The sequence below is a fragment of the Trichomycterus rosablanca genome, chromosome 10, assembly GCF_030014385.1.
Source record: "Trichomycterus rosablanca isolate fTriRos1 chromosome 10, fTriRos1.hap1, whole genome shotgun sequence".
NCBI classification, from domain to species: Eukaryota; Metazoa; Chordata; class Actinopteri; order Siluriformes; family Trichomycteridae; genus Trichomycterus; species Trichomycterus rosablanca.
Genome location: NC_085997.1, coordinates 32,923,661 through 32,948,078, shown reverse-complemented (window position 1 = coordinate 32,948,078; position 24,418 = coordinate 32,923,661). Strand labels below are relative to the sequence as shown.

The 24,418-nt window shown below is 42.3% G+C and overlaps 1 protein-coding gene across 3 annotated transcripts in view; it reads right to left on the bottom strand.

Moving 5' to 3' along the window:
• Positions 1–4,008: 4,008 nt before the first annotated feature.
• Positions 4,009–24,418, bottom strand: part of pcgf5b (polycomb group ring finger 5b) — a 49,140-nt gene continuing 28,730 nt past the window's right edge. For 2 of the 3 annotated variants that reach the window (XM_063003840.1, XM_063003839.1), the window contains exons 5-9: positions 23,718–23,777; positions 18,143–18,297; positions 17,852–17,950; positions 14,804–14,893; positions 4,009–4,406 (exon numbers count right to left, since the gene is read on the bottom strand). In XM_063003840.1, the coding sequence (XP_062859910.1) occupies positions 4,359–4,406; positions 14,804–14,893; positions 17,852–17,950; positions 18,143–18,297; positions 23,718–23,777 (452 nt within the window). In that variant the 3' untranslated portion in view covers positions 4,009–4,358. The remainder of the gene's footprint in view (positions 4,407–14,803; positions 14,894–17,851; positions 17,951–18,142; positions 18,298–23,717; positions 23,778–24,418) is intronic. The other variant, XM_063003841.1, reaches the window with a different exon arrangement.

Sequence of the window (24,418 nt, the reverse complement as noted above, 5' to 3'; positions counted from 1 at the left end):
TAGTGTGTGTTGTGCTGGTATGAGTGGATCAGACACAGCTCACTGTCACTGATGGACTGAGAATAGTCCACCAACCAAAAATATCCAGCCAACAGCGCCCCGTGGACAGCGTCCTGTGACCACTGATGAAGGTCTAGAAGATGACCAACTCAAACAGCAGAAATAGATGAGCGATCGTCTCTGACTTTACATCTACAAGGTGGACCAACTAGGTAGGAGTGTCTAATAGAGTGGACAGTGAGTGGACACGGTATTTAAACTCCAGCAGCGCTGCTGTGTCTGATCCCCTCATACCAGCACAACACACACTAACACACCACCACCATGTCAGTGTCACTGCAGTGCTGGGAATGATCCACCACCTAAATAATACCTGCTCTGTGGTGGTCCTGACCGTTGAAGAACAGGGTGAAAGCAGGCTAAAAAAGTATGTAGAGAAACAGATGGACTACAGTCAGTAATTGTAGAACTACAAAGAGCTCCTATATGATAAGTGGAGCTGATAAAATAGACAGTAAGTGTAGAAACAAGAAGGTGGTTTTAATGTTATGGCTGATCAGTGTAAATATATAACTTGGCTGTGAAGTCTGGCTTTTATTGGAACACTAAATTAAGGGTATACATTTGTTTGCTAACAGTTAGCTCATTAAAAAATCACTGCTGTTACTTTCAACCCAAGCTGGCACAACATGGCCAAAATAAAGTCATAATGCCTGCTTTGCTTCGAGCATTTCAAACAGAAACCATTATTTCCCCTTTAATAATTTAGTCATCTATGATTTTTTGCTATTAGCGTGTTACTTGCTGTTTTATTATTTTTTTTTTTTGCTGATTTGTGGAAGCTTGGTGTCTTTGGTGTAACGTAAAAGGTCCGATAACACAACAGGATCATCTAAACAGCTACACACTATCAATCCCTGTACACAACAGATAGAAAACTGTGAAATAAACTGGTGAGCCAACATAAAGTCCTTCATTTAATACTTTGGCCGATGTGAGATGCTGTATGTCAGTTAGATAGAACGCCTTCCTTATAAAGACTTCAGTAACAACACTTTTAATCTGTAAAGTTTCACTGATTGATTACTCATTTCAGAATCTCCATCGTGATCTGACATACAGCACGAGTAAAAGATGCTTAAAGAAAACTTTCCAGAAGGTACGTTTAGTACACGTACATCCACGTAAACTCTCCCATGTAGACAGTGAGTGAGACGAGCAGAAGAGTGAAATCTGACTTCCTCTTCTGGTATCTTTTTTCATTCAGAATTAAATGCAGTAGTTGCACGGCGCTGATACTCACATACAAAAAGCAGCTCTCCAAGTAATTCTACCAAACATACACTGTGAGACAAACAAGAAACCTCTGTATGTGTGTCCTTAACTTTGGCAAATGTTGATCAGTTTTTAAAATTCTTGCACTGTTGCATTCGGGGTGGCAAAGTGGCTCGGTGGGTAGAACTGTCACCTCACAGAAAAAAGGTTCTGGGTTCAATCCCCAGGTGGGGTGGTCTGGGTCCTTTCTGTGTGGAGTTTGCATGTTCTCCCTGTGTCTGCGTGCGTTTCCTCTGGAAGCGGTTAAGTGAGTGAGTGTTCATTATTGTGATCATTATTAAGCTTGTAGCTACAATACCTTGTAAAATGATCATTTTCGCAATTATGTTTTCATATTAAACTTAAACTGCGAACAATAAAATTTCCGTTTATGACCAAATTCAACATCAATGAACTGTTTTTTGCAATGGCAAGTTACAATGTTTGTATGAAAGAATTTAGATCGTTGATAAACATTTGCCAAAGTTGTAGTCAAAGGTACAACGTCCTCCTTTTGACTATTAAGTGCTAGCTGGCATGGTAAATTGCAAGTAAATTTTAGACTGTTAACTACAGTGCTGTTATTTAAAATAGCACATGGTGGTTACACCGATTAGGCATAACATTATGACCACCTTCCTAATATTGTGTTGGTCCCCCATTTGCTGCCAAAACAGCCCGGCAACTGTGACGCACTGTGTATTCTGACACCTGTCCATCAGAACCAGCATTAACTTCTTTAGCAATTTGAGCTACAGTAGCTCATCTGTTGGATCGGACCACACGGTCCAGCCTTCGCTCCACACGTGCAACGATGAGCCTTGGTCGCCCATGACCCTGTCACCGGTTTACCACTGTTCCTTCCTTGGACCACTTTTGATAGATACTGACCACTGCAGCTCTTATCCCCACAAGAGCTGCAGTTTTGGAGACCCAGTCGTCTAGCCATCAATTTGGCCCTTGACAAACTCACTCAAATCCTCACGCCTGTCCATTTTTTCTGCTTCTAACACATTAACTTTTAGGAGCAGCAATGTTCACTAACAGGTGCCGTGATGAAGAGATAATCAGTGTTATTCACTTCACCTGTCAGTGATTATAATGTTATGCCTGGTTGGTGTATATGCAACTCAGGATGCAGCTAAAATGCTGGATGTGGATATTTTTAAGCAATTCTAACTTTCATTCTGGAAAAGAAAGTCAGTCAAGCACCTTAAATGTTTATTTTTCTATACATTTTACTACTATTGAAAAAGTCACTAAGAATATGATGATGTAAGTTAAGACACTAATCATACTCATTTGTCTGTAACAAAACCGAATTAAAACTAAATAAAATTTTAGTTTATGATCAACATCGATTGACTGGTACAAACAAATGTTTGTGTGAGAGAATTTTGAAAATTGATTTAGTTTTAGTCAGAGGTACAGACGTCCTGTTTTGACTCACAGCGCACATCACAAACAGACTAAACTCACTCAGACTGTATTCATCAGCAAAAATTAAGCATGACGTGTGTTATTCTAGCACTTCAGTATTATTTTTATTAAGTAATATTAATTTAAAAAATGATTTTATTTTTATAGCATTTAATTTATGTAAATCCTTGTGCATTTTGTATATGTTGCATAAATGGGAAGAGAACTCACTGATCCTTCAGACAAAAAATGTGTTTTAACTTTGTACTTATAATATAAAGAATATTAATAATCATAAACATGTTTAAAAAAGAAACTACACTAGGTATTTGACATCTCCAGCTCACAAGTTTGATTCTCAGCTCTGCTACCGGCAGGCTGGGCGCCTATACGGACAATTATTGGTTCGTCCGAGGGTGAAAATGCCGGAGGAGGTTCCTCATAACTGCTGTATTATGACTCATATCTGCTGGCCGATTGATGCCGCCTGCACAGAGATGAGGGATAATGAAGATCAGTGTGTGACTCTACGTGTGCAAAATGGATCTTCATATGAACCCGCCTGCAGGTGAAAAGAAGAGGCTGGATACTGCACACGTGTCAGAGGGGGCGTGTGGTAGTCACGGCTCTGAGCTGTGACTATCAACTAAAGTTGGAGATGTCATATACCTAGCATAGTTTTTTATGCTTATTTATGCATGTTTATGCTTATTTATATTTTACAGTACATTTATATTTTAAGTACAAAGTTAAAACACAATTTTTATCTAAATGTGATTGGGTAATTGGCTATGTCTGGGGGGAGAGCTGGCTAAAGCCCTATGATAGATTGCCACCCTGTTTAGGATGTTCCTAACTTGTGCCCACTGTTTCCTGGTGGACTTGCCGCGACCCTGACCAGGATAAAGCAGCTAATAAAAAGGAAATAAAATAAAAAAATAATTTTTGTACTACAATTTTGTTTTAATAAAAATGTAATTTTTTGTTGTTGTAATGGAATTCAAGTCACATGCAGCACCTTCACCTTCATTTAATTATTTTGGCTGCATCTTTGGGGTAATTGTCATGTTATTAAACATCCACCTTCATTCAAGTTTGGTTTCCAGGTTGGTGTATTCAGATTTGTCACAATGCTTAGCTGGATTATGACGTAGGTAGCTTATTTTCATGATAATGGATTAAGTTTGGTACTAATAAGGTGCCATTGTGTATTTTTTACTGGTCATGAGTCCAAGCTGCTGGGCTCAGAAAAGTCATCATCTCTAAAAACAAAGGTGTGTAGAAGGCACTACTATATTTACTGATCGAAGAAAAGAACTAAACACACTTGTGAAATAATTATCTTATGGCCTGTGAGTTCGCTCGAGTCCGTAATGACACTGCTGCCTCTGTCCACACACGACACACGTTCTGCAGGCGTCCAGCTAGCAAACTCGAGTGAAATTAAAAAAGCATTCACATGTTACAGTCCCCGCTGTGATGAAAAAAAGATTAAATAAAGAAGTCAGTAAAAACAAGAACCCGAAAAAGACGGCGTGGTTAAAGAAGTCCCGTGCAGCATGTCCGTTTATTCCTCTGTCTTGTTACAGGCTGGAAAAGTGCAGGAGCTTTGAGCCTCGACCTGTTTATCCAAAGTCGATACGGGGTCGATATTCCAGGACCATTGGGTAGGCCTGACGGGAGGGACAGAACACAGTTTAGTGATAATGACATCACTCTACAATTAAATCAGTCACACATGCTGTTCTGTTTTCTTTAAAACTATAAGAGATTTCAAGAACTTTATGCTGCAGAAACATTTTTATTTACATTTTCGGCATTTAGCAGACGCTCTGATCCAGAGTGACTTACAGAAGAGCTTCTATAGTGAACATTACCTTACTCTAGTTTAAATAAACAACAGTCCAAGAACACAAATCTGCTGAAACCCTGTTAAAACCAAAGTTTTTTTTGTTGCAAGAAATAAATAAGAGAGTTAGAAAGTAAGTACATGTCAGCTTAAGTGTTTAGTAAAGAGGTGATGAAGGTTTTTAATCGTCTTTTGAAGACAGCGAGAGACTCAGATGTTCAGACAGACAAGGGAAGCTCGTTTCACCACTTGGGTGCCAGTACAGAGAAGAGCCTTGATGCTCGTCTTCCTGGTGTTCTGGGCAGAGGATCAAGTCGAGTAAGACTAGTGGCTCGAGGTTGCGTGGTACAGAGCGGAGTTTTATAAGTTCTCTGAGGCTGGCCCATTTTTGGTTTTGTAGGTGAGCATCAGTGTTTTAAACTGAGGAGGACGCAGCAGTGGGGTAATGTGGCAGCATTTAGGTTGGTTAAAAACCAGGCAAGCAGCTGCATTTGGAATCGGTTGCAGGGGTTAAATAGTGGACATGGGAGCACCTGCCAGGAGGGAGTTGCAGTAGTCCAATCGTAAGATTACAAGTGACTGGACACTTTATGAGTGGCTTCCATAAAGATAAATAGACCAATCTTCCTGATGTTGTAGAGGAGGAACCGGCACGATCTTGTCATGTTGGCTACATGAGGAGAGAAGGTCGACTGGTTATCCAGGACAACACCAAGGTTTCGTACATAAGATGGTCTGATCTGGGAGTCATCAAGAGAGAAAACCCCACCCTATTGTGAGCAACATACCTGCAGCTCTGACCTGCGCTAACTTTACCTACATAAAATGGCTATTCAGAAATACTCACTCACTTACTCACTGTCTTAACTGCTTATCCAAATTAGTGTCACGCTGGAGGTTTGCTGGAGCCTTTCCCAGCTTTTCAATGGGTGTAACACCCTGGACGGGGCGCCAGTCTATCGCAGGGCAGACACACACACATACACACACCCATTCACCTACAGGGCAATTCAGTGTCTTCAGTTAACCTGACTGCATGTTTTTGGACTGTGGGAGGAAACCGGAGCTCCCAGAGGAAACCGGAGCTCCCAGAGGAAACCCTCGCAGACACAGGGAGAACATGCAAACTCCGCACAGAAAGGACCCGGACCACCCCGCCTGGGAATCGAACCCAGGACCTTCTTGCTGGATACTTTACTGAATAAATTATTGAGAACTTAATACTGTAATGTGATGCATCAGTGTTGAAATCCCACATGTGAACAATGCAGGCAGGTTTATTACCCCACTGGCCCTCAGTGATTTGCCTCCCAGTTTCAGGCCGCTACATGCAGGTACTCAGAATTCCTGTAGCTAGTTAGTCTGCCTGTTAGCTGTGTGCTAATTTTACCTTGTATGTAAATGAGTATGTAAATACCTGGAATGCAAAACTAAGTAAAAAATTCAAACCTTAAGCAAACGTCTTTGTAAAACGTGAAAACTTCAGCTGATTGGCTTATTTCATATTTCTTTTATGGTTCTTTTAACAGAAATATTAGAACCCTCCATTAAACATTTAACAATCCTGAACCTATCAAAGGTACTTAATAAGATTCACACAGCTTATGGTGCCTGTGAAGCTGTCGCACACACACACACACACACACACACACACACACACACACACACTAATATAATAGGTTCAGACCTGGCAGAGAACTATTTTTAGAAAGAGCAGAAGTTTTCAGAATGTGTTACCACAAAAGGGGGAAATGAGGAATGAGTCCACACTGACCCACTTCTGTTCTTTCTAGCCTAATGAGAATTCTAGTTGAATTTCAGGTAGCTGCGCTCAGCTCGGCTCCCTCGACACAGCTCTGTACGTTCAGATGACAGCTTTGTGATCCGAGTGCTTATTATGCAAAACAATTGTACCACATTTTATATAATAAGGATAATCTAGGGCAGATGGAAGACCTTACGCTGATGTAATGTATACAGATACACATGTACAGTAACACTTCGGGTGTGTTCGAGAACCTAGTGAGCTGCCTTGCTGTCTTACACACACGTCACACATCTTCATAGGCAGCTGCCTAAGTAAAGAGGATTCTAATAAATCATTGGCTTATAAGGCAGCTTTTTCAAATGCAGTACTTAGACAGCGGTAACAACAGGTTTCGCTTACTAAGCTAACACAGTTAGCATCATGTCATTCAAACCAATGGGATGGGGTGGCACAACAAGCTAGCATGTCAACTAACATATCCCTTTGTGTACCGAAAACGGTTAAATTCGCTGACAAACCCGAACTTATAAATACACTTGTACACATTTATACAAATTAAAAATCAATAGAATTTATTTACGTTTGAAAATAACCCTGTTCATTTCTCTGCACCGTCCACCATGTTTTTTTTTTTCTGTGAGAAAAGTTGCCTTCAGTGCTAAGGCAGCATCGGATGCTCCCTCGTTCTTGACTCAAAATACAGTTGAGATTTTAAGGTACCTTACTAGTGAGGATTTTAAGGCATCTAGGATTTTGAACAGCCTCCATCTGAGGAGTGAGTGTAGGATGACGTAAAATGCTGTCTATGTAGAGAGCTCCCTCCCTAGTGAATCCTAGCTTGTCTGGAAGCTAAAGTCAGAGCACAGGGGTACAGCACCCCTGGAGATAAGAGGGTTAAAGCTTTTGCTCAGCGTCCAGGTGGCGCAGTGGGATATTCCGCTTGCACACCAGCACCAAGTTTCTGAACTCCTCGGTTCAAAACTTGGTGTTGCCTCCGGTCGGCTGGGCGCCATTTAGTGCCTGCAGCAGATACTAATTGGCCACCGTATCTCCAGGGTGGGGGCCGGACTATGTGTGGGTGGGTGGGTCTTCATACGCTGTGTAAGGACCCTAATTGGCAGAAGAGACACCTGTGCAGAGGCAAGAAGAGGAGGGCTGTGCACGTGTCGGAAGAGGCGTGTACAGTGACGTGCTCTCCTCGGATACAATCTGGTATCTCTGGTAGAAGCGGAAGACAAAATTGAGTGTGCTAAATCGGGAGGAAAATGGGGAGAAAATGCATTAAACAAAAAAGCCTTTGCTCAAGGGTCCAACAGTAGCTGCGTGGCAGGATTTTAACCCATAACTTTCTTTTTGGTAACCCAGTAGGCTACATCTGTCCCATCTAAACTGTGTTCAATAGAGATTAATAAAAATGCACTGTATAAACCTGCTGTATATTTGGAGTAACAAAACAACCAGATCAGTGTAAATCTACTCTACAGGTCTCATTTTAACGCTGATGAAATGTGTAGACTGCAGATTCTAATTTGACCAGTTTTATGTACAATACCAAGTACATTAGAGCAATGAATAGAGCAATAAATTATTTTAGTGTTTAACAAGAAGAACGTGAGAATGTATTTTAGCTAAATATTCCCTTAAACCTGCTTATTTAACATAAAGCATAAAGAACATAAAGAACATAACATAAGCCATTATGTCCCACATTACTGTGCAATAAAATATTTAGGGGTTTATCCAGCCCCTCTTTCATGTACAACAAAAAATGGGGTGGCACAATGGCTAAGTGGGTAGCACTGTTGCCTCACAGCAAGAAGGTCCTGGGTTCGATCCCCAGGTGGGGCGGTCCGGAACCTTTCTGTGTGGAGTTTGAATGTTCTCCTCGTGTCTGTGTGGGTTTCCTCCGGGTGTTCCGGTTTCCTCCCACAGTCCAAAGACATGCAAGTGAGGTGAATTGGAGATACTAAATTGTCTATGACTGTGTTCGATATAACCTTGTGAACTGATGAATCTTGTGTAATGAGTAACTACCGTTCCTGTCATGAATGTAACCAAAGTATAAAACATGACATTAAGATCCTAATAAAACTGTACAGGCACTCAGGTGGTGCAGCGGCAAAACATCAGTTTCATATAAGATATAATTTCACAGACCGGCGGGGGTGGGAGGATTTAATAATGTTGCTTACAAATTATGTAAACAATTTTTTGCTGCAACAAGGCGCTGCTCCCACCTAGGGGTGACAGTAAGACAATAACACCCGAAATAGAAGCAGTGAAAACTACTTTACTAGCGATCTTTAATTATTCATTCTTTCTGTGCGGCCCGGTAATAAGGGACCACTGCGCTAGCACACCAGAGCTGGGTTTTTAAACCTGTCGTTTCAAATCTCAGCTCTGCCATCCGGCTGGGCTGGGCGCCTACATGAACAACGATTGGCTGTTGTTCATACAGGGTGGGAAGCCGGACCAGGGACTCCTCATAACTGATGCAATTACGACCTCTGCTGGCTGACCGATGGAGCCTGCGCAGAGTTTGGGAATAATGCCGATCAGGGTGTGGCTCTCTGTACACAAAGCTGATCTGCATATGAACTCGCCTCGTGCAGGTGAAAAGATGTAGTTGGTACTGCACACGTGTCGGAGGGGGCGTGTGTCAGTTGCGGCGCTCCTCAGTCAGCAGCGGAGGGCTGTATCGGTAGAGGAGAAGCGTAACGCAATCAGGGTGATTAGATACGACTAGATTGGGAAGAAAATTGGGGGGGGGGGATTGCACAAAAAAAAAAATCCTAATAAAACAAACAACACAAATGTTATTTTTTTGTTTTTTAATATATATTTTTGTTTATGCATTTTCTCCCCGTTTTCTCCCCTTTAGCGTGTCCAATTGCCCGATTGCGTCATGCTTCCTCTCCACCAATGCCAATCCCTGCTTTGATTGAGGAGAACAAAGCTAACCCACGCGCCCTCCGACACGTGGGCAGCATGCCATATGCATCTTATCACCTACACTTTGACGAGTGCAGTGCAGCTCAGCACTGTGTACAAAGAGACACACCCTGACAGCACTCTTTTCCCGTCTCTGTGCAGGCGCCATCAATCAGCCAGCAGAGGTCGTAATTGCATTAGTTATGAGAGAGTCCCTATCCGGCTTAGTCCCGCCCATATCTGAACAGGCCAATCGTTGTTCATGTGGCTGCTCAGCCTAGCCGGCAGGCAGAGCTGAGACTCGATACAATGTATTCGAGATCCAGGGGTTCGAATTCCACACTGGATACCAACGGGAGCAGCCAAAAGGAATCGTTTATTCAAAATTCATATTTTTTCTTTATGCTAATTAATTCCAGGCAACACGGTGGCTTAGTGGGTAGCACTGTCGCCTCACCGCAAGAAGGTCCTGGGTTCGATCCCCAGGCGGGGTGGTCCGGATCCTTTCTGTGCGGAGTTTGCATGTACTCCCCGTGTCTGTGTGGGTTTCCTCCGGGAGCTCCGGTTTCCTCCCACAGTCCAAAAACATGCAGTCAGGTTAATTAGAGACACTGAAATGCCCTATAGGTGAATGTGTGTGTGTGTCTGCCCTGCAATGGACTGGCGCCCCGTCCAGGGTGTTACTGTGTGCCTTGCGCCCATTGAAAAGCTGTGATAGGCTCCAGCACCCCCCTCCCCCCCGCAACCCTAACTGGATAATCGGTTAAGACAGTAAGTAATTAATTCCAAATATTCAAGACCAAAGATTCTGGAGCTGAGCAAATTCAATCAATGTTTGTTTATAAGCATGCTGGGTTACTCGCTGTTATTCATCTGTTTAATAGGGTATTTAAATCATTAATCAACTGGCTGCAATATTTATTTAGAGAGTTAAGCTGTAATTAGAATCTACCGTCTGTCCATCTGCACATTCGTCCAATTATATAATGTTTTCTATTTCATAAATACATTCTAGTTCTCTGGTCAATATTATTATTTATTACTTTTCCAAATGTTTAAGATTAATACAACGAGTTAATTAGCCTGGGGAGATCAATAAAGTCTTTATCTTATTTACAGCAGTAAACATAAGGTCAATTGAATTAAGCAAACAATTGTACTATGGGCACAACTTATGCCAAGTTCACACTACACGACTGATCGGTGATAGGGGGCTTCACACTACACAATCTATCACCAACTGGAATAGCAGGCGAGCTTCTCTGGTCTCCCAAACTACGTTTTGTCATGAAAACAAACGCAAGAAGTGACGAGGGGCTTAATGATAATACGTCCAAAAATGCACATCAACAAATAGCGAGCAATCAAAGTTGTTAATGCGCTGATGTGCAGCGTAAAATCAAGTAGGAAAAATAAATGAATCTGAGTTGGATTTGGTTTGGATTGTTCTATAGTGAGTTCTAGGTTAATAAATATGTTTTGCAATGCAGCGTTGGTGTTATGTCAGAAATACTGTAAAACTTGTGTGTGTGCCGATGTATTCTGATATAAACTATATTATGCCCCTGTCCCACCTTTTCACAACGCCTCCCCTGCGTTTCCCCTCACACCGTATCTTGCGTTTTCATTGGCTGTTCGACATAGCACTCACTGCCAGTCGGGCAACTCAGGTCCAGATATCTGACATGCTAGAAATCTCGCTTCGGTTGCCGAGCGCTCGGCAAGCCGCTCAGATCGAGTTGTTGGGTAGTTCACACATTTGAGTTTCGATCGTCGAGCGAATGCCGAGTTGTTCCCGAGCCGACAAATCTAGCGCCGACCAGACGGTGAGCGAAAATCAGGGCAAAAATCGTGTAGTGTGAACTAGGCATTAGATTCCCTAAAATGCAAGCAGTTTTGACCCTAAAAAAAATACGTCGAGCTACTCAGTCCTGCCTTCTGTACCTAAAACCAAATCCTTATTTCAGTGTACTGCAAAAATAAATAAATAAATAAATAAATGTGTGTCACATTTAACTGGACCAAAATAGATCCTGACTAGGGAATGTATGGCATGATGGGAAAACAGGACGAGCATCAGAAGCTCAGACCAGCTTCTGTACCATCATTAAGACATCATGTGTGAGATATATGAGCTCAGCTGCTGTCAAGAGACTAAAGTCCACTCCTGGGTGCTTGTCTATAGCCATGTGTGATCTGACCTTCGACCCAGGAGCTGCACGAGTTTATTCCTATGTAGATCACACCATGAGGGAATGCCATGATGCAACAGAAGCTTTATTGCCCTCACAGCAAGAGGGGCCTGGGCTTTCCTCCCTCAAGTCCCAATACATGTAGTCATGTTAACTGGAGATACTAAAAACAGTCCAGGGAGTTTCCTGTTTTTCACCCAATAAATCAGACTGCGACCCTGACCAGGATAAAGTGGTGGTAAAACAGACAATGCATGTTTTTAACAGTTTAGGATTACGCTTGCTAATGTTGAAACTGTAAACTCAAATCTCTGCAGCCACACATAATATACTCCTTGTTCCTCAGCCTTTGTCCCATTTTTTGGTTACGGGGTTGGCATTTCCGGCTTCTTCCCGTCAGGGGTCGCCGGTGGGTTTTACGCCTGATGCCCTTCCTGACACAACCCTCCCTATTTAACCGGGCTTGGGATATCCCAGTGGCTAGGTAACTATGGGACAATTCAGTGTCTCCCATTAGCCTAGCGGCATGTCTTTGGACTGTGGGAGGAAACCGGAGTACCCGGAGGAAACCCACGCAGACACGGGCAGAACATGCAAACTCTGCACAGAAAAGACCCGGACCGCCCCACCCGGGGATCGAACCCAGGACCTTCTCGCTGTGAGGCGACAGTGCTACCCACTTAGTCACCGTGTGCCACACATTATATACAATCATAAAAAATCAAGACCCCTGTTATATAAAATCCAATTGGATGATCCAATCATTGTCCGTATACAGTGGGGCCAAAAAGTATTTAGTCAGCCACTGATTGTGCAGGTTCTCCTACTTAGAAAGATGAGAGAGGTCTGTAATTTTCCTCATAGGTACACTTCAACTATGAGAGACAAAATGAGAAAAAAAAATCCAGGAAATCACATTGTAGGATTGTTAAAGAATTTATTTGTAAATTATGGTGGAAAATAAGTATTTGGTCAATAACAAAAGTTCAACTCAATACTTTGTAACATAACCTTTGTTGGCAATGACAGAGGTGAAACATTTCCTGTAAGTCTTCGCCAGGTTTGCACACACTGTAGCTGCTATTTTGGCCCATTCCTCCATGCAGATCTCCTCTAGAGCAGTGATGTTTTGGGGCTGTCGCTGGGCAACACAGACTTTCAACTCCCTCCACAAATTTTCTATGGGGTTGAGGTCTGGAGACTGGCTAGGCCACTCCAGGACCTTGAAATGCTTTTTACGGAGCCACTCCTTCGTTGCCCGAGCGGTGTGTTTGGGATCATTGTCATGCTGGAAGACTGAGCCACGTTCCATCTTCAATGCTCTCACTGATGGAAGGAGGTTTTGGCTTAAAATCTCACGATACATGGCTCCGTTCATTCTTCCCTTAACACGGATCAGTCGTCCTGTCCCCTTTGCAGAAAAACAGCCATGATGTTTCCACCCCCATGCTTCACAGTAGGTACGGTGTTCTTGGGATGCAACTCAGCATTCTTCTTCCTCCAAACACCACGAGTTGAGTTTTTACCAAAAAGTTCCATTTTGGTTTCATCTGACCACATGATATTCTCCCAATCCTCTTCTGGATCATCCATATGCTCTCTGGCAAACTTCAGACGGGTCTGGACATGTACTGGCTTAAGCAGGGGGACACGCCTGGCACTGCAGGATTTGAGTCCCTCTCGGCGTAGTGTGTTACTGATGGTAGCCTTTGTTACTTTGGTCCCAGCTCTCTGCAGGTCATTCATCAGGTCCCTCCGTGTAGTTCTGGGATTTTTGCTCACCATTCTCATGATCATTTTGACCCCACGGGATGAGATCCTGCGTGGGGCCCCAGATCGAGGGAGATTATCAATGGTCTTGTATGTCTTCCATTTTCTTACAATTGCTCCCACAGTTGATTTATTCACACCAACCTGCTTGCCTATTGTAGATTCACTCTTCCCAGCCTGGTGCAGGTCTACAATTTTCTTCCTGGTGTCCTTCGACAGCTCTTTGGTCTTGGCCATGGTTGAGTTTGGAGTCTGACTGTTTGAGGCTGTGGACAGGTGTCTTTTATACAGATAACGAGGTCAAACAGGTGCCATTAATACAGGTAACAAGTGGAGGACAGAAGAGCTTCTTAAAGAAGAAGTTACAGGTCTGTGAGAGCCAGAAATCTTGATTGTTTGTGGGTGACCAATTACTTATTTTCCACCATAATTTACAAATAAATTCTTTAAAAATCCTACAATGTGATTTCCTGGATTTTTTTCTCCTCATTTTGTCTCTCATAGTTGAAGTGTACCTATGATGAAAATTACAGACCTCTCTCATCTTTCTAAGTAGGAGAACTTGCACAATCAGTGGCTGACTAAATACTTTTTGGCCCCACTGTAGGTGCCCAGCCTGCCGGTAGCAGAGCTGAGAGTTGAATTTGTGAGATGTTAGCTCTGGTGTGCTAGCGTGTTTTATCACTGCATCACCTGAGCGCCTGGACAGCTCTAAACAATGACTCAAATATTATAGATAAGCTCTACCTAATTCACTGCAGTGAAAATCACTCCACAGGCCGTGAAATGAGCTGTTTCACGTGAAATATGCAATTTGCCGTGAAATTCAACATTTTAGGTTTGTGTTTACCGATTTAACATTTTCATACGCTACGCGAACCAAATCAAATATGAGGCGCAATATGCAATATGAAGCGATCCTAGCAATCATACGGCAATAACCACTTTTCTGTGCTGTAGTGTGCGGACAGTGCTTGATGTATCTGTTTATGTATTGAGAGCATTTTGTCCCTTTGAGGATTCAATCAATTCAGTCAATAGAAAAGTGTGCTTCTCTACAAATGTGATCATCTCTGTGTAGCCTGTGCTAAAAAGAACAAGCCAGTAAAGTATTCTGCTCCTGAAAATGTGTCTATGTACAGTTTATTTCTGTCTATATAAACTCAGCAAACTCTAAAGATGCTCGTTACATTAGCAATCAGTTAGACAAAATGTCCAAGACGTCGAAGTCTACAGCAGCTAAAAACACGACTCGGGTAACTGAGTGTGAGAAACTCCCAACCAATTATGTGGACCCGGGGATGTATTGTAGTTTCCATTTATTCTATCACTCTTTTTATGAGTGTAATTTAATGACTGCTGTGAAATGTGGCTCTTTTCCTTAAAAATCAGAGAAATCTGTGATTTTTGAAAAACAAGGTCAGTGAAATGAAGCACATTTTCCCTGTGAATTTAGTAGGGCCCTAAATATAAAAAGTTCTTTAATAAATTTCACCCTGGAAATTAAATGTTGTAGATTTAGACTATAAGAAGAGATTTAGAGACACTAACACAACTTACGTTTTCACCACGTAACCTCCACCGTGTCATGTAGATGAACTCCATGGTGTGATCTTTGCCCATGATTTCTCCGTTGCATAGAACATCTAGCTGTGGACAGAACACACCCGACGTAAGTAATCACAGCAGGGTCAGATGAGCAGATACAGTGGGGCCAAAAAGTATTTAGTCAGCCACTGATTGTGCAAGTTCTCCTACTTAGAAAGATGAGAGAGGTCTGTAATTTTCATCATAGGTACACTTCAACTATGAGAGACAAAATGAGAAAAAAAAATCCAGGAAATCACATTGTAGGATTTTTAAAGAATTTATTTGTAAATTATGGTGGAAAATAAGTATTTGGTCACCCACAAACAAGCAAGATTTCTGGCTCTCACAGACCTGTAACTTCTTCTTTAAGAAGCTCTTCTGTCCTCCACTCGTTACCTGTATTAATGGCACCTGTTTGACCTCGTTATCTGTATAAAAGACACCTGTCCACAGCCTCAAACAGTCAGACTCCAAACTCAACCATGGCCAAGACCAAAGAGCTGTCGAAGGACACCAGGAAGAAAATTGTAGACCTGCACCAGGCTGGGAAGAGTGAATCTACAATAGGCAAGCAGGTTGGTGTGAATAAATCAACTGTGGGAGCAATTGTAAGAAAATGGAAGACATACAAGACCACTGATAATCTCCCTCGATCTGGGGCCCCACGCAGGATCTCATCCCGTGGGGTCAAAATGATCATGAGAACGGTGAGCAAAAATCCCAGAACTACACGGAGGGACCTGATGAATGACCTGCAGAGAGCTGGGACCAAAGTAACAAAGGCTACCATCAGTAACACACTACGTCGAGAGGGACTCAAATCCTGCAGTGCCAGGCGTGTCCCCCTGCTTAAGCCAGTACATGTCCAGGCCCGTCTGAAGTTTGCCAGAGAGCATATGGATGATCCAGAAGAGGATTGGGAGAATATCATGTGGTCAGATGAGACCAAAATGGAACTTTTTGGTAAAAACTCAACTCGTGGTGTTTGGAGGAAGAAGAATGCTGAGTTGCATCCCAAGAACACCATACCTACTGTGAAGCATGGGGGTGGAAACATCATGCTTTGGGGCTGTTTTTCTGCAAAGGGGACAGGACGACTGATCCGTGTTAAGGGAAGAATGAACGGAGCCATGTATCGTGAGATTTTAAGCCAAAACCTCCTTCCATCAGTGAGAGCATTGAAGATGGAACGTGGCTGGGTCTTCCAGCATGACAATGATCCCAAACACACCGCTCGGGCAATGAAGGAGTGGCTCCGTAAAAAGCATTTCAAGGTCCTGGAGTGGCCTAGCCAGTCTCCAGACCTCAACCCCATAGAAAATTTGTGGAGGGAGTTGAAAGTCCGTGTTGCCCAGCGACAGCCCCAAAACATCACTGCTCTAGAGGAGATCTGCATGGAGGAATGGGCCAAAATACCAGCTACAGTGTGTGCAAACCTGGTGAAGACTTACAGGAAACGTTTGACCTCTGTCATTGCCAACAAAGGTTATGTTACAAAGTATTGAGTTGAACTTTTGTTATTGACCAAATACTTATTTTCCACCATAATTTACAAATAAATTCTTTAACAATCCTACAATGTGATTTCCTGGATTTTTTTTTCTCATTTTGTCTCTCATAGTTGAAGTGTACCTATGAGGAAAATTACAGACCTCTCTCATCTTTCTAAGTAGGAGAACTTGCACAATCAGTGGCTGACTAAATACTTTTTGGCCCCACTGTACATCTGATCGAGTCCTGGTTTACTTCATAAGCATGATTTAATTCTGCCTTGCTAGAGTGTGTTTAAATAGATTCTGACTTATTATACTTAATTCACCTTTAACTTAACACTTAAATACAAACCATCCATACAGAGTGGTAAAAAGTATTGTCCCCCACCTGATTTCTTCTATTTTTGCTTCTCACATTTAAATGTTTTTCAGGTTTCAACTAATTTTAATATAAGATAAAGACAACATGAGAGAACACAAAATGCAGCTTTTAAATGATCATTACATTTATTCAAGATACACATTTATTCAAAGCCTATTTCACCCATGTGAATAAGTACTGGTTGTGCCACACTTGGCAGTAACGACTGCAATCAAACGTTGTGATATTTCTGATGAGTCTTTTACATTACTAAAGAGGACGTCTGCCCCCCTTCGCTTTGCAGAATTGTTTTTGAAGGTTTTGAGCATTAACTGCTCATTTAAGGTCTTGCCCGAGTATCGCAATGGGATTCAAGTCAGGACTTTGACTCGGCAGCTCCAAAACGCTTATTGTCCTTCTGCATAACCCAACTGTGCTTGAGCTTTAGGTCACAAACTGACAGGCGTCATTAAAAAAGCATTTTGTGTTTACTTGGGTTTACTTGATGATTTGAAACATAAGTGTGACAAAAATGCAAATTAAAGAACTTTTTTACAGCACTATATATACTGAATGGTTTAGAGTTCGAATCCCGGCTCTGCCATGCAGCCACTGTTGGGCCCTTGAGCAAGGCCCTTAACTCTCTCTGCTCCAGGGGCACTGTACAATAGCTGACCCTGCACTCTTACCCCAGTTTCCAAACAAGCTGGGATATGCGAAGAAAGAGTTTTGGTGTACCGTACATGTGTATATGTATGTATGACAAATAACGGCATTCTATTCTATAATTCACTTGCACTTTTGTTTTAGGTATTTTTTAGGTGTTAGGACCACAATAGTATTGTGTGCTTATTAAAGACTATTGTTTCAGCTATAAGATACATTTATTCATTTATATTTTTGTTTTATTTTTGTTATTTAGGATATTTCTTAAGCAATTTCTTTTTGTAGCCTGAGAGCTCCTATTTTTGGGGGGTTTTTTTCCAGATTTTTTCCAAATGAACTTACGCTCTCACACACTGCAGGTCTGAATACAAATAACATTTCCAGTGAGTCTACTGGTGAATTATTTGAACTAAACATACAAATTTGAGTCAGCAGTTCTAACTATGGTCAAAAAAACACCTAGAATGAACGTTTATTATTCATGCACACTGTAGTTACCTCATAAGAACTTGGAAGCTTTAACTTCAGACTTAAGAATTTCTTGATTGTTCCAACAGTGACACGAGTCGAGCAGCGAATAAATTTCTTCATTAAGCCCTGAGGAGGATACAACATACACAAGACATTCTCAAAACCGCGAGTCTCATTAAGCATTAGCACACTTTGAAATGAGAGACATTCGCTTGGGATAAAAAGGCTATCTCATTAAACTAAACATCTTAGTTTTTAACATTCATTTGAAGATGAACAAAGGGTAAAAACAGAGGAAAAAAGGTCCAGCAGTCTTACATGGCTAACCTTAACTACATTCTCTCCCATCTGGCCGTTGTTGCGCAGACAGTCCAGGCAGATGGCTATCTGTGGGTCATTCCTGTGGTAGTCTCCATCTCCTGTATCATCAATCTCCTCATCCATCCTCGCCCTCTTACACTCTGGACCATCAACTGAAACAACACATACTTCTGTGTATTATTATATTATATTACTATTATGTTATTATTATGACCACTGACAGGTGAAGTAAATAACACTGATTATCACGGCACCTGTTAGTAGGTGGGATATATTAGGCAGCAAGTGCATTTTATCCTTAAAGTTGATGTTAGAAGCAGGAAAAATGGACAAGCATGAGGATTTGAGCGAGTTTGACAAGGGCCAAATTGTGATGGCTAGACAACTGGGTTAGAGCATCTCCAAAACTGCAGCTCTTGTGGGGTGTTCCCAGTCTGCAGTGGTCAGTATCTATCAAAAGTGGTCCAAGAAAGAAACAGTGGTAAACCAGCGACAGGGTCATGGGTGGCCAAGGCTCATTGATGCACGTGGGGAGTAAAGTATGGCCCGTGTGGTCCGATCCAACAGACGAGCTACTGTAGCTCAAATTGCTAAAGAACTTAATGCTGGTTCTGATAGAAAGGTGCCAGACTTCATGCCTCGAAGGGTCAGGGCTGTTTTGGCAGCAAAAGAGGGACCAACACAATATTAGGAAGGTGGTCATAATGATATGCCTGATCTTTGTATGTGGACGAACAAACCTAATGAGGATTCTAGGTCTATAAATATGTTTAACTTGAGTGAATGTACGCCATACAGTTTGTATGAGATGCATCATTTTCCAGCATTTTACTCTGAGTAAATATATCCAGATCAGAAGTGCAAACATGAAGCAGAATCTTAATCTGAACTGAACAGACACGCTCTTCCAAATCAGCAGTCACTTTTTTTTCCCTCTTTGCATAATAGAGTGATATACAAGAAGATGCACTCTGGGCTTTTGGAGAGGAGAGTAATTACACCATCGTCAGAAAGTGCCTGCATCTGCACACTATTTATGAGCTGTTGTGGAAGCCTTCAGGAAAATCTGTGTGGCTGCGTGTGTGATTATTTCTGAGTAAATGGACGGCGGAGGCTGATGCAGTGATGCTTATTTAGGATTTATTAAAGATAAACCATGTTTTACTGTAGAAAATATTTGCATTTCAAACCTTCAAGACATGAAATTGAATCACATGATTATGTTATTACTAAAAGATGATAAGATTACATTGATGTGTTATTCGTTCTTCTAACAGCCTGAATGAAGTAGAGAGAAAGTTAATTTATTGATGCACAGCTTAAAATTTTATTGTTCTTCCCTACACCAGACCTAATACGACCCTTAGCAAAACTAAGCTGTTGATTAAAATAAAAAATAAATAATATAATATTGTATTAATATATTGCTGTATTTTGGCTCTAACCATATAGAAGCACTTTGTAGTTTTACAATTACTGACTGTAGTCCATCTGTTTCTCCACATGCTTTGTTAGCCCCCTTTCACGCTGTTCTTCAATGGTCAGGACCCCCACAGGACCACCACAGAGCAGGTATTATTTGGGTATATTATTAGTGTGTGTTGTGCTGGTATGAGTGGATCAGACACAGCAGTACTGCTGGAGTTTTTAAACACCTCACTGTCACTGCTGAACTGAGAATAGTCCACCAACCAAAAATATATCCAGCCAACAGCACCCCGTGGGTGCTCATCTATTGCTCAAACAGCAGCAATAGATGAGCAATTGTCTCTGACTTTACATCTACAAGGTGGACCAACTAGGTAGGAGTGTCTAATAGAGTGGACAGTGAGTGGACACGGTATTTAAAAACTCCAGCAGCGCTGCTGTGTCTCCACTCATACCAGCACAACACACACTAACACACCACCACCATGTCATTGTCACTGCAGTGCTGAGAATGATCCACCACCCAAATAATACCTGCTCTGTGGTGGTCCTGTGGGGGCCCATTGAAGAACAGGGTTTTATTGTTATGGCTGATCAGTGTATATGTTAAAGGCTTTATTTGTAATATATAACGCACACCCTGTAATTTGAACACCTGACCAAAAGCTTGTTGGATGTTCCATTTAAAAAACAAATGGTATTAAAATGTGTGACCTTGATATGATCTTTTCAGCTAGAACAACAGCCACTCTTCTGAGAAGCTTCTCAGAGCCTTTGAAGAATTTTGAGCAATTGAGGGTTGCTCAGGGGCCCAACAGTTGCAACTTGGCGGTGGTGGGGCTTGAACCGGCAACCTTCTGATTACTAGCCCAGTACCTTAACCGCTGAGCTACCACTGTTCACCAGCTTTATGTGGCCAGAATGTGTAGACAATTCCTGGATGACGAAGGCATTGATGTCATTGACTGGCCCTCATGTTCTCCAGACCTGAATCCAATTGAGAACCTCTGGGGCGTTCTAAATCAGTGCATCCGACGCCACGAAATAACACCACAAACTGTCCAGAAGCTCACTGATGTCCTGATCCAGGTCTGGGAGGAGACCGTCTCATCAGGAGCATGCTCAGACGTTGTCGGGAGTGCATACAGACATGTGGGTGCCAAACACACAACTCAGACACATTCTGAGTTGCCGTGATGAAATTCCAGCAAACTGGATCAGCCTGTGATTTACATTTATGACTTTAATTTTCAGTGTGATTTTGAATCCAGGTCTCAGGTGGTTGATTGATTTTGGTTTCCATTTATTATTTACATTTTCGGCATTTAGCAGACGCTCTTATCCAGAGCGACTTACAGAAGTGCTTCCATAGTAAACATTTCATTACTCTCGTTTAGGTAGACAACAGTCCAAGAACACAAATCTGCTGAAACCCTGTTAGAACCAAAGGTTTTTGTTTTTTTATATATATATAGAAATGAAAAAGAAATGAATAAGAGCATTTTAAAGAGGTGATGACGGTTTTTAATCGTTTTTTAAAGACAGCGAGAGACTGTTCAGACAGACAGAGGAAGCTCGTTTCACCACTTGGGTGCCAGAACAGAGAAGAGCCTTGATGCTCGTCTTCCTCGAGTCCTGGGTGGAGGATCAAGTCGAGCGAGACTAGTGGCTCGGAGGTTGCGTGGTACAGAGCGGGGTTTGATTAGACCACGAAGGTAACTTGGGGCTGGTCCATTTTTGGCCTTGTAGGCGAGCATCAGTGTTTTAAACTGAATGCGTGCAGCTACAGGAAGCCAGTGAAGAGAACGCAGCAGTGGGGTGATGTGGCAGTGTTTAGGTTGGTTAAAAACTGGGTGAGCAGCTGCATTTTGAATGAGCTGCAAGGGTTTAATAGTGGAAAACCACAAATGAGTTGTTACATCCTTTTGTTCTCAACAAATTACACAATTTATATCAGTACAGATTTTCAACTTTAATCTTTTGTGTAATTTAAGTGTTACCTTCATTTTTTGAGAAGTATAAAAGCATAAAGGTTTATATTGCAGTATCAACAGTGGAGCCAAACCTCTATCAGTATACACTGCTATATCCAACTACGGCGCCCCTGAAGAAGACAGGGTTGAGGGCCCAAAAGTGTCTGCATAGCAGAGCCTGGTTACCCCAAAGCTCTACCCACTATGCTACCACTGTCCCGGTATATATTATTATATCAGCCAGCCATGCTTTCTGTCAAGCCAATCTGAATAAACTCTGCTGGCTGAGAGGAGAGGAGTTATGCACTTGAGCAGAGACGGGAGTTAATAATATTGTGGTTTGTAGTTTTTCCTTGTGAATGTTACAGACTTTAGAATCCACAGTCTACCCAATTCACATTTAACCTCGACTGACCTGAGCAAAACTATCATACCTGCTTCACTTCATTTCCACTGTGGACACAGAACAGTATAATAAAGACATCAAGTCTAATTGTCCTTAAGAGAACCTAAAAGAAATTAAACAGCCTGCTCCTCGTGAATGCGCTTGGTGGGACTCGGGAGGACATTAGCTTTAGGTTTTGTGACTGACGAATTACTGCCTCTGCACAGCTCTATGTGTTGGAGTGGAGAGAGATATAATCAGAGTTCTTCAGAATGGGCTGTCAAATCCCAGCTGTCTGCTGTCACCTTTTCAATCGAAATTTAACACTCCCATGGGCACCTCCACAGCTGTCTGTATCAGGCTCTAAGTCACAGTCTTTTGTCTGTGTGTACACGCAATCGTCACGAACCTTCAGCCAAGAACCACATATGCATCTGTCTGAATGCTTGTCATATTATTATTAATAATAATTTAATAATAAAACTTTATATGGTGCCTTTCACAGGATTTCTGTGCTTCTTTTTTAGCAGAAGTGTTCTTTTTTTAATGCATTTTCACCCCATTTTCCTCCCGATTTAGCGCACTCAATTTTGTCTTCCGCTGCTGAGAGATACCAGATTGCATCCAAGGAGAGTACGTCGCTGTACACGCCTCATTTGACATGTGCACAGCCTTCCTCTAGGTAACTCCTACCAACTAGGTAGGAGTGACTAATAGAGTGGACAGTGAGTGGACACGGTATTTAAAAACTCCAGCAGCGCTGCTGTGTCTGATGCACTCATACCAGCACAACACACACTAACACACCACCACCATGTCAGTGTCACTGCAGTGCTGAGAATAATCCACCACCTAAATAATACCTGCTCTGTGGTGGTCCTGTGGGGGTCCTGACCATTGAAGAACAGGGTAAAAGCAGGCTAAAAAAGTATGTAGAGAAACAGATGGACTACTACTCCTCTTCTTGCCCCTGCATTCTGCACAGGCGTCTCGTCCGCCAATCAGGGTCCTTACACAGCGTATGAAGACCCACCCACCCACACATAGTCCGGCCCCCAACCTGCAGATACGGTGGCCAATTAGTATCTGCTGCAGGCACTGCCAATTATGCCCGCCAGATGGCGCCCAGACGACCGGTGGCAACACCGAGTTTCGGACTCAGTTATACCCAATTATATTTTGCTTCCTCTCTACTGATGCCGATTCCCACCCCGATTGAGGAGAGCGAGACTGTCACACGCCCCCTCCGACACATGTGCAGTAGCCAACTGCATCTTTTCACCTGCACGAGGCGAGTTCATATGCGGATCAGCTTTGTGTACAGACAGCCACAGTCAAAATCAATGCACTATTCCTCAATCAGCCAGCAGACGTCGTAATTACATAGGTTATGAGGTCCCTATCTGGCTCCCACCCTGTATGAACAACAGCCAATCGTTGTTCATGTAGACGCCCAGCCCAGCCGGACGGCAGAGCTGAGTCTCTGGTGTGCTAGTGTGTTTTACCGCTGCGCCACCTGAGCGCCGTGCAACACTTTTTAAATGACCGCTTGCTTCTCCCCTAGCTTATGTATAGTCTGAGAGCATGCTGTAAAATCATATCTGTCCCTAAGAAAATTATTAAAGGTTCCATAAACGTTCTTGTGGATTGAACCAGTTGTACTAACAGAGAAAGTCTCCGTTTGAAATAGTAAAAGGTAAATAATTGGTATCAGTCACACCAGAAGGGATAATGAATTGTAAATAAGATTCTTAAGGCATTTTAAAAATAAAGAAAAAATGCTCACCATCACCATTTTCTTTTGACTTGTTCTTTCTCCAAAATTCTATTTCCTGTTGTTGTTCTTCTGAAAGTGAAGAAAAATGAAGGATGAAAGTCAGTGATGACGAACTGAACAAAAGTAGTCTAACAACTACAAGCCCCATCAGTGCCACCCCCAAATTCACCTGATCTTCCTCTACCTGACTCCACTGACTCCTGACTTCACCATTCAACAAGCCTCCTTTAATTACCCTTTATTTCTAACACTCAGTGCTCAGCATTACACCTGTTCCATGTGTTCCCGCTCTGCTGATGCTCTTTGCGCCATTATTTCAGTGATTCCCTTGTGCTTTCCTAGACATATATATACACCGATAAGCCATAACACTTGTTTCTACACTCACTGTCCATTTTATCGGCTCCACTTACCATATATAAGCACTTTGTAGTTCTATAATTACTGACTGTAGTCCATCTGTTTCTCTACATGCTTTGTTAGCCCCCTTTCATGCTGTTCTTCAATGGTCAGGACTCTCCCAGGACCACTACAGAGCAGGTATTATTTGGGTGGTGGATTATTCTCAGCACTGCAGTGACACTGACATGGTGGTGGTGTGATAGTGTGTGTTCTGCTGGTATGAGCGGATCAGACACAGCAGTGCTGCTGAAGTTTTTAAACACCTCACTGTCACTGCTGGACTGAAAATAGTCCACCAACCAAAAACA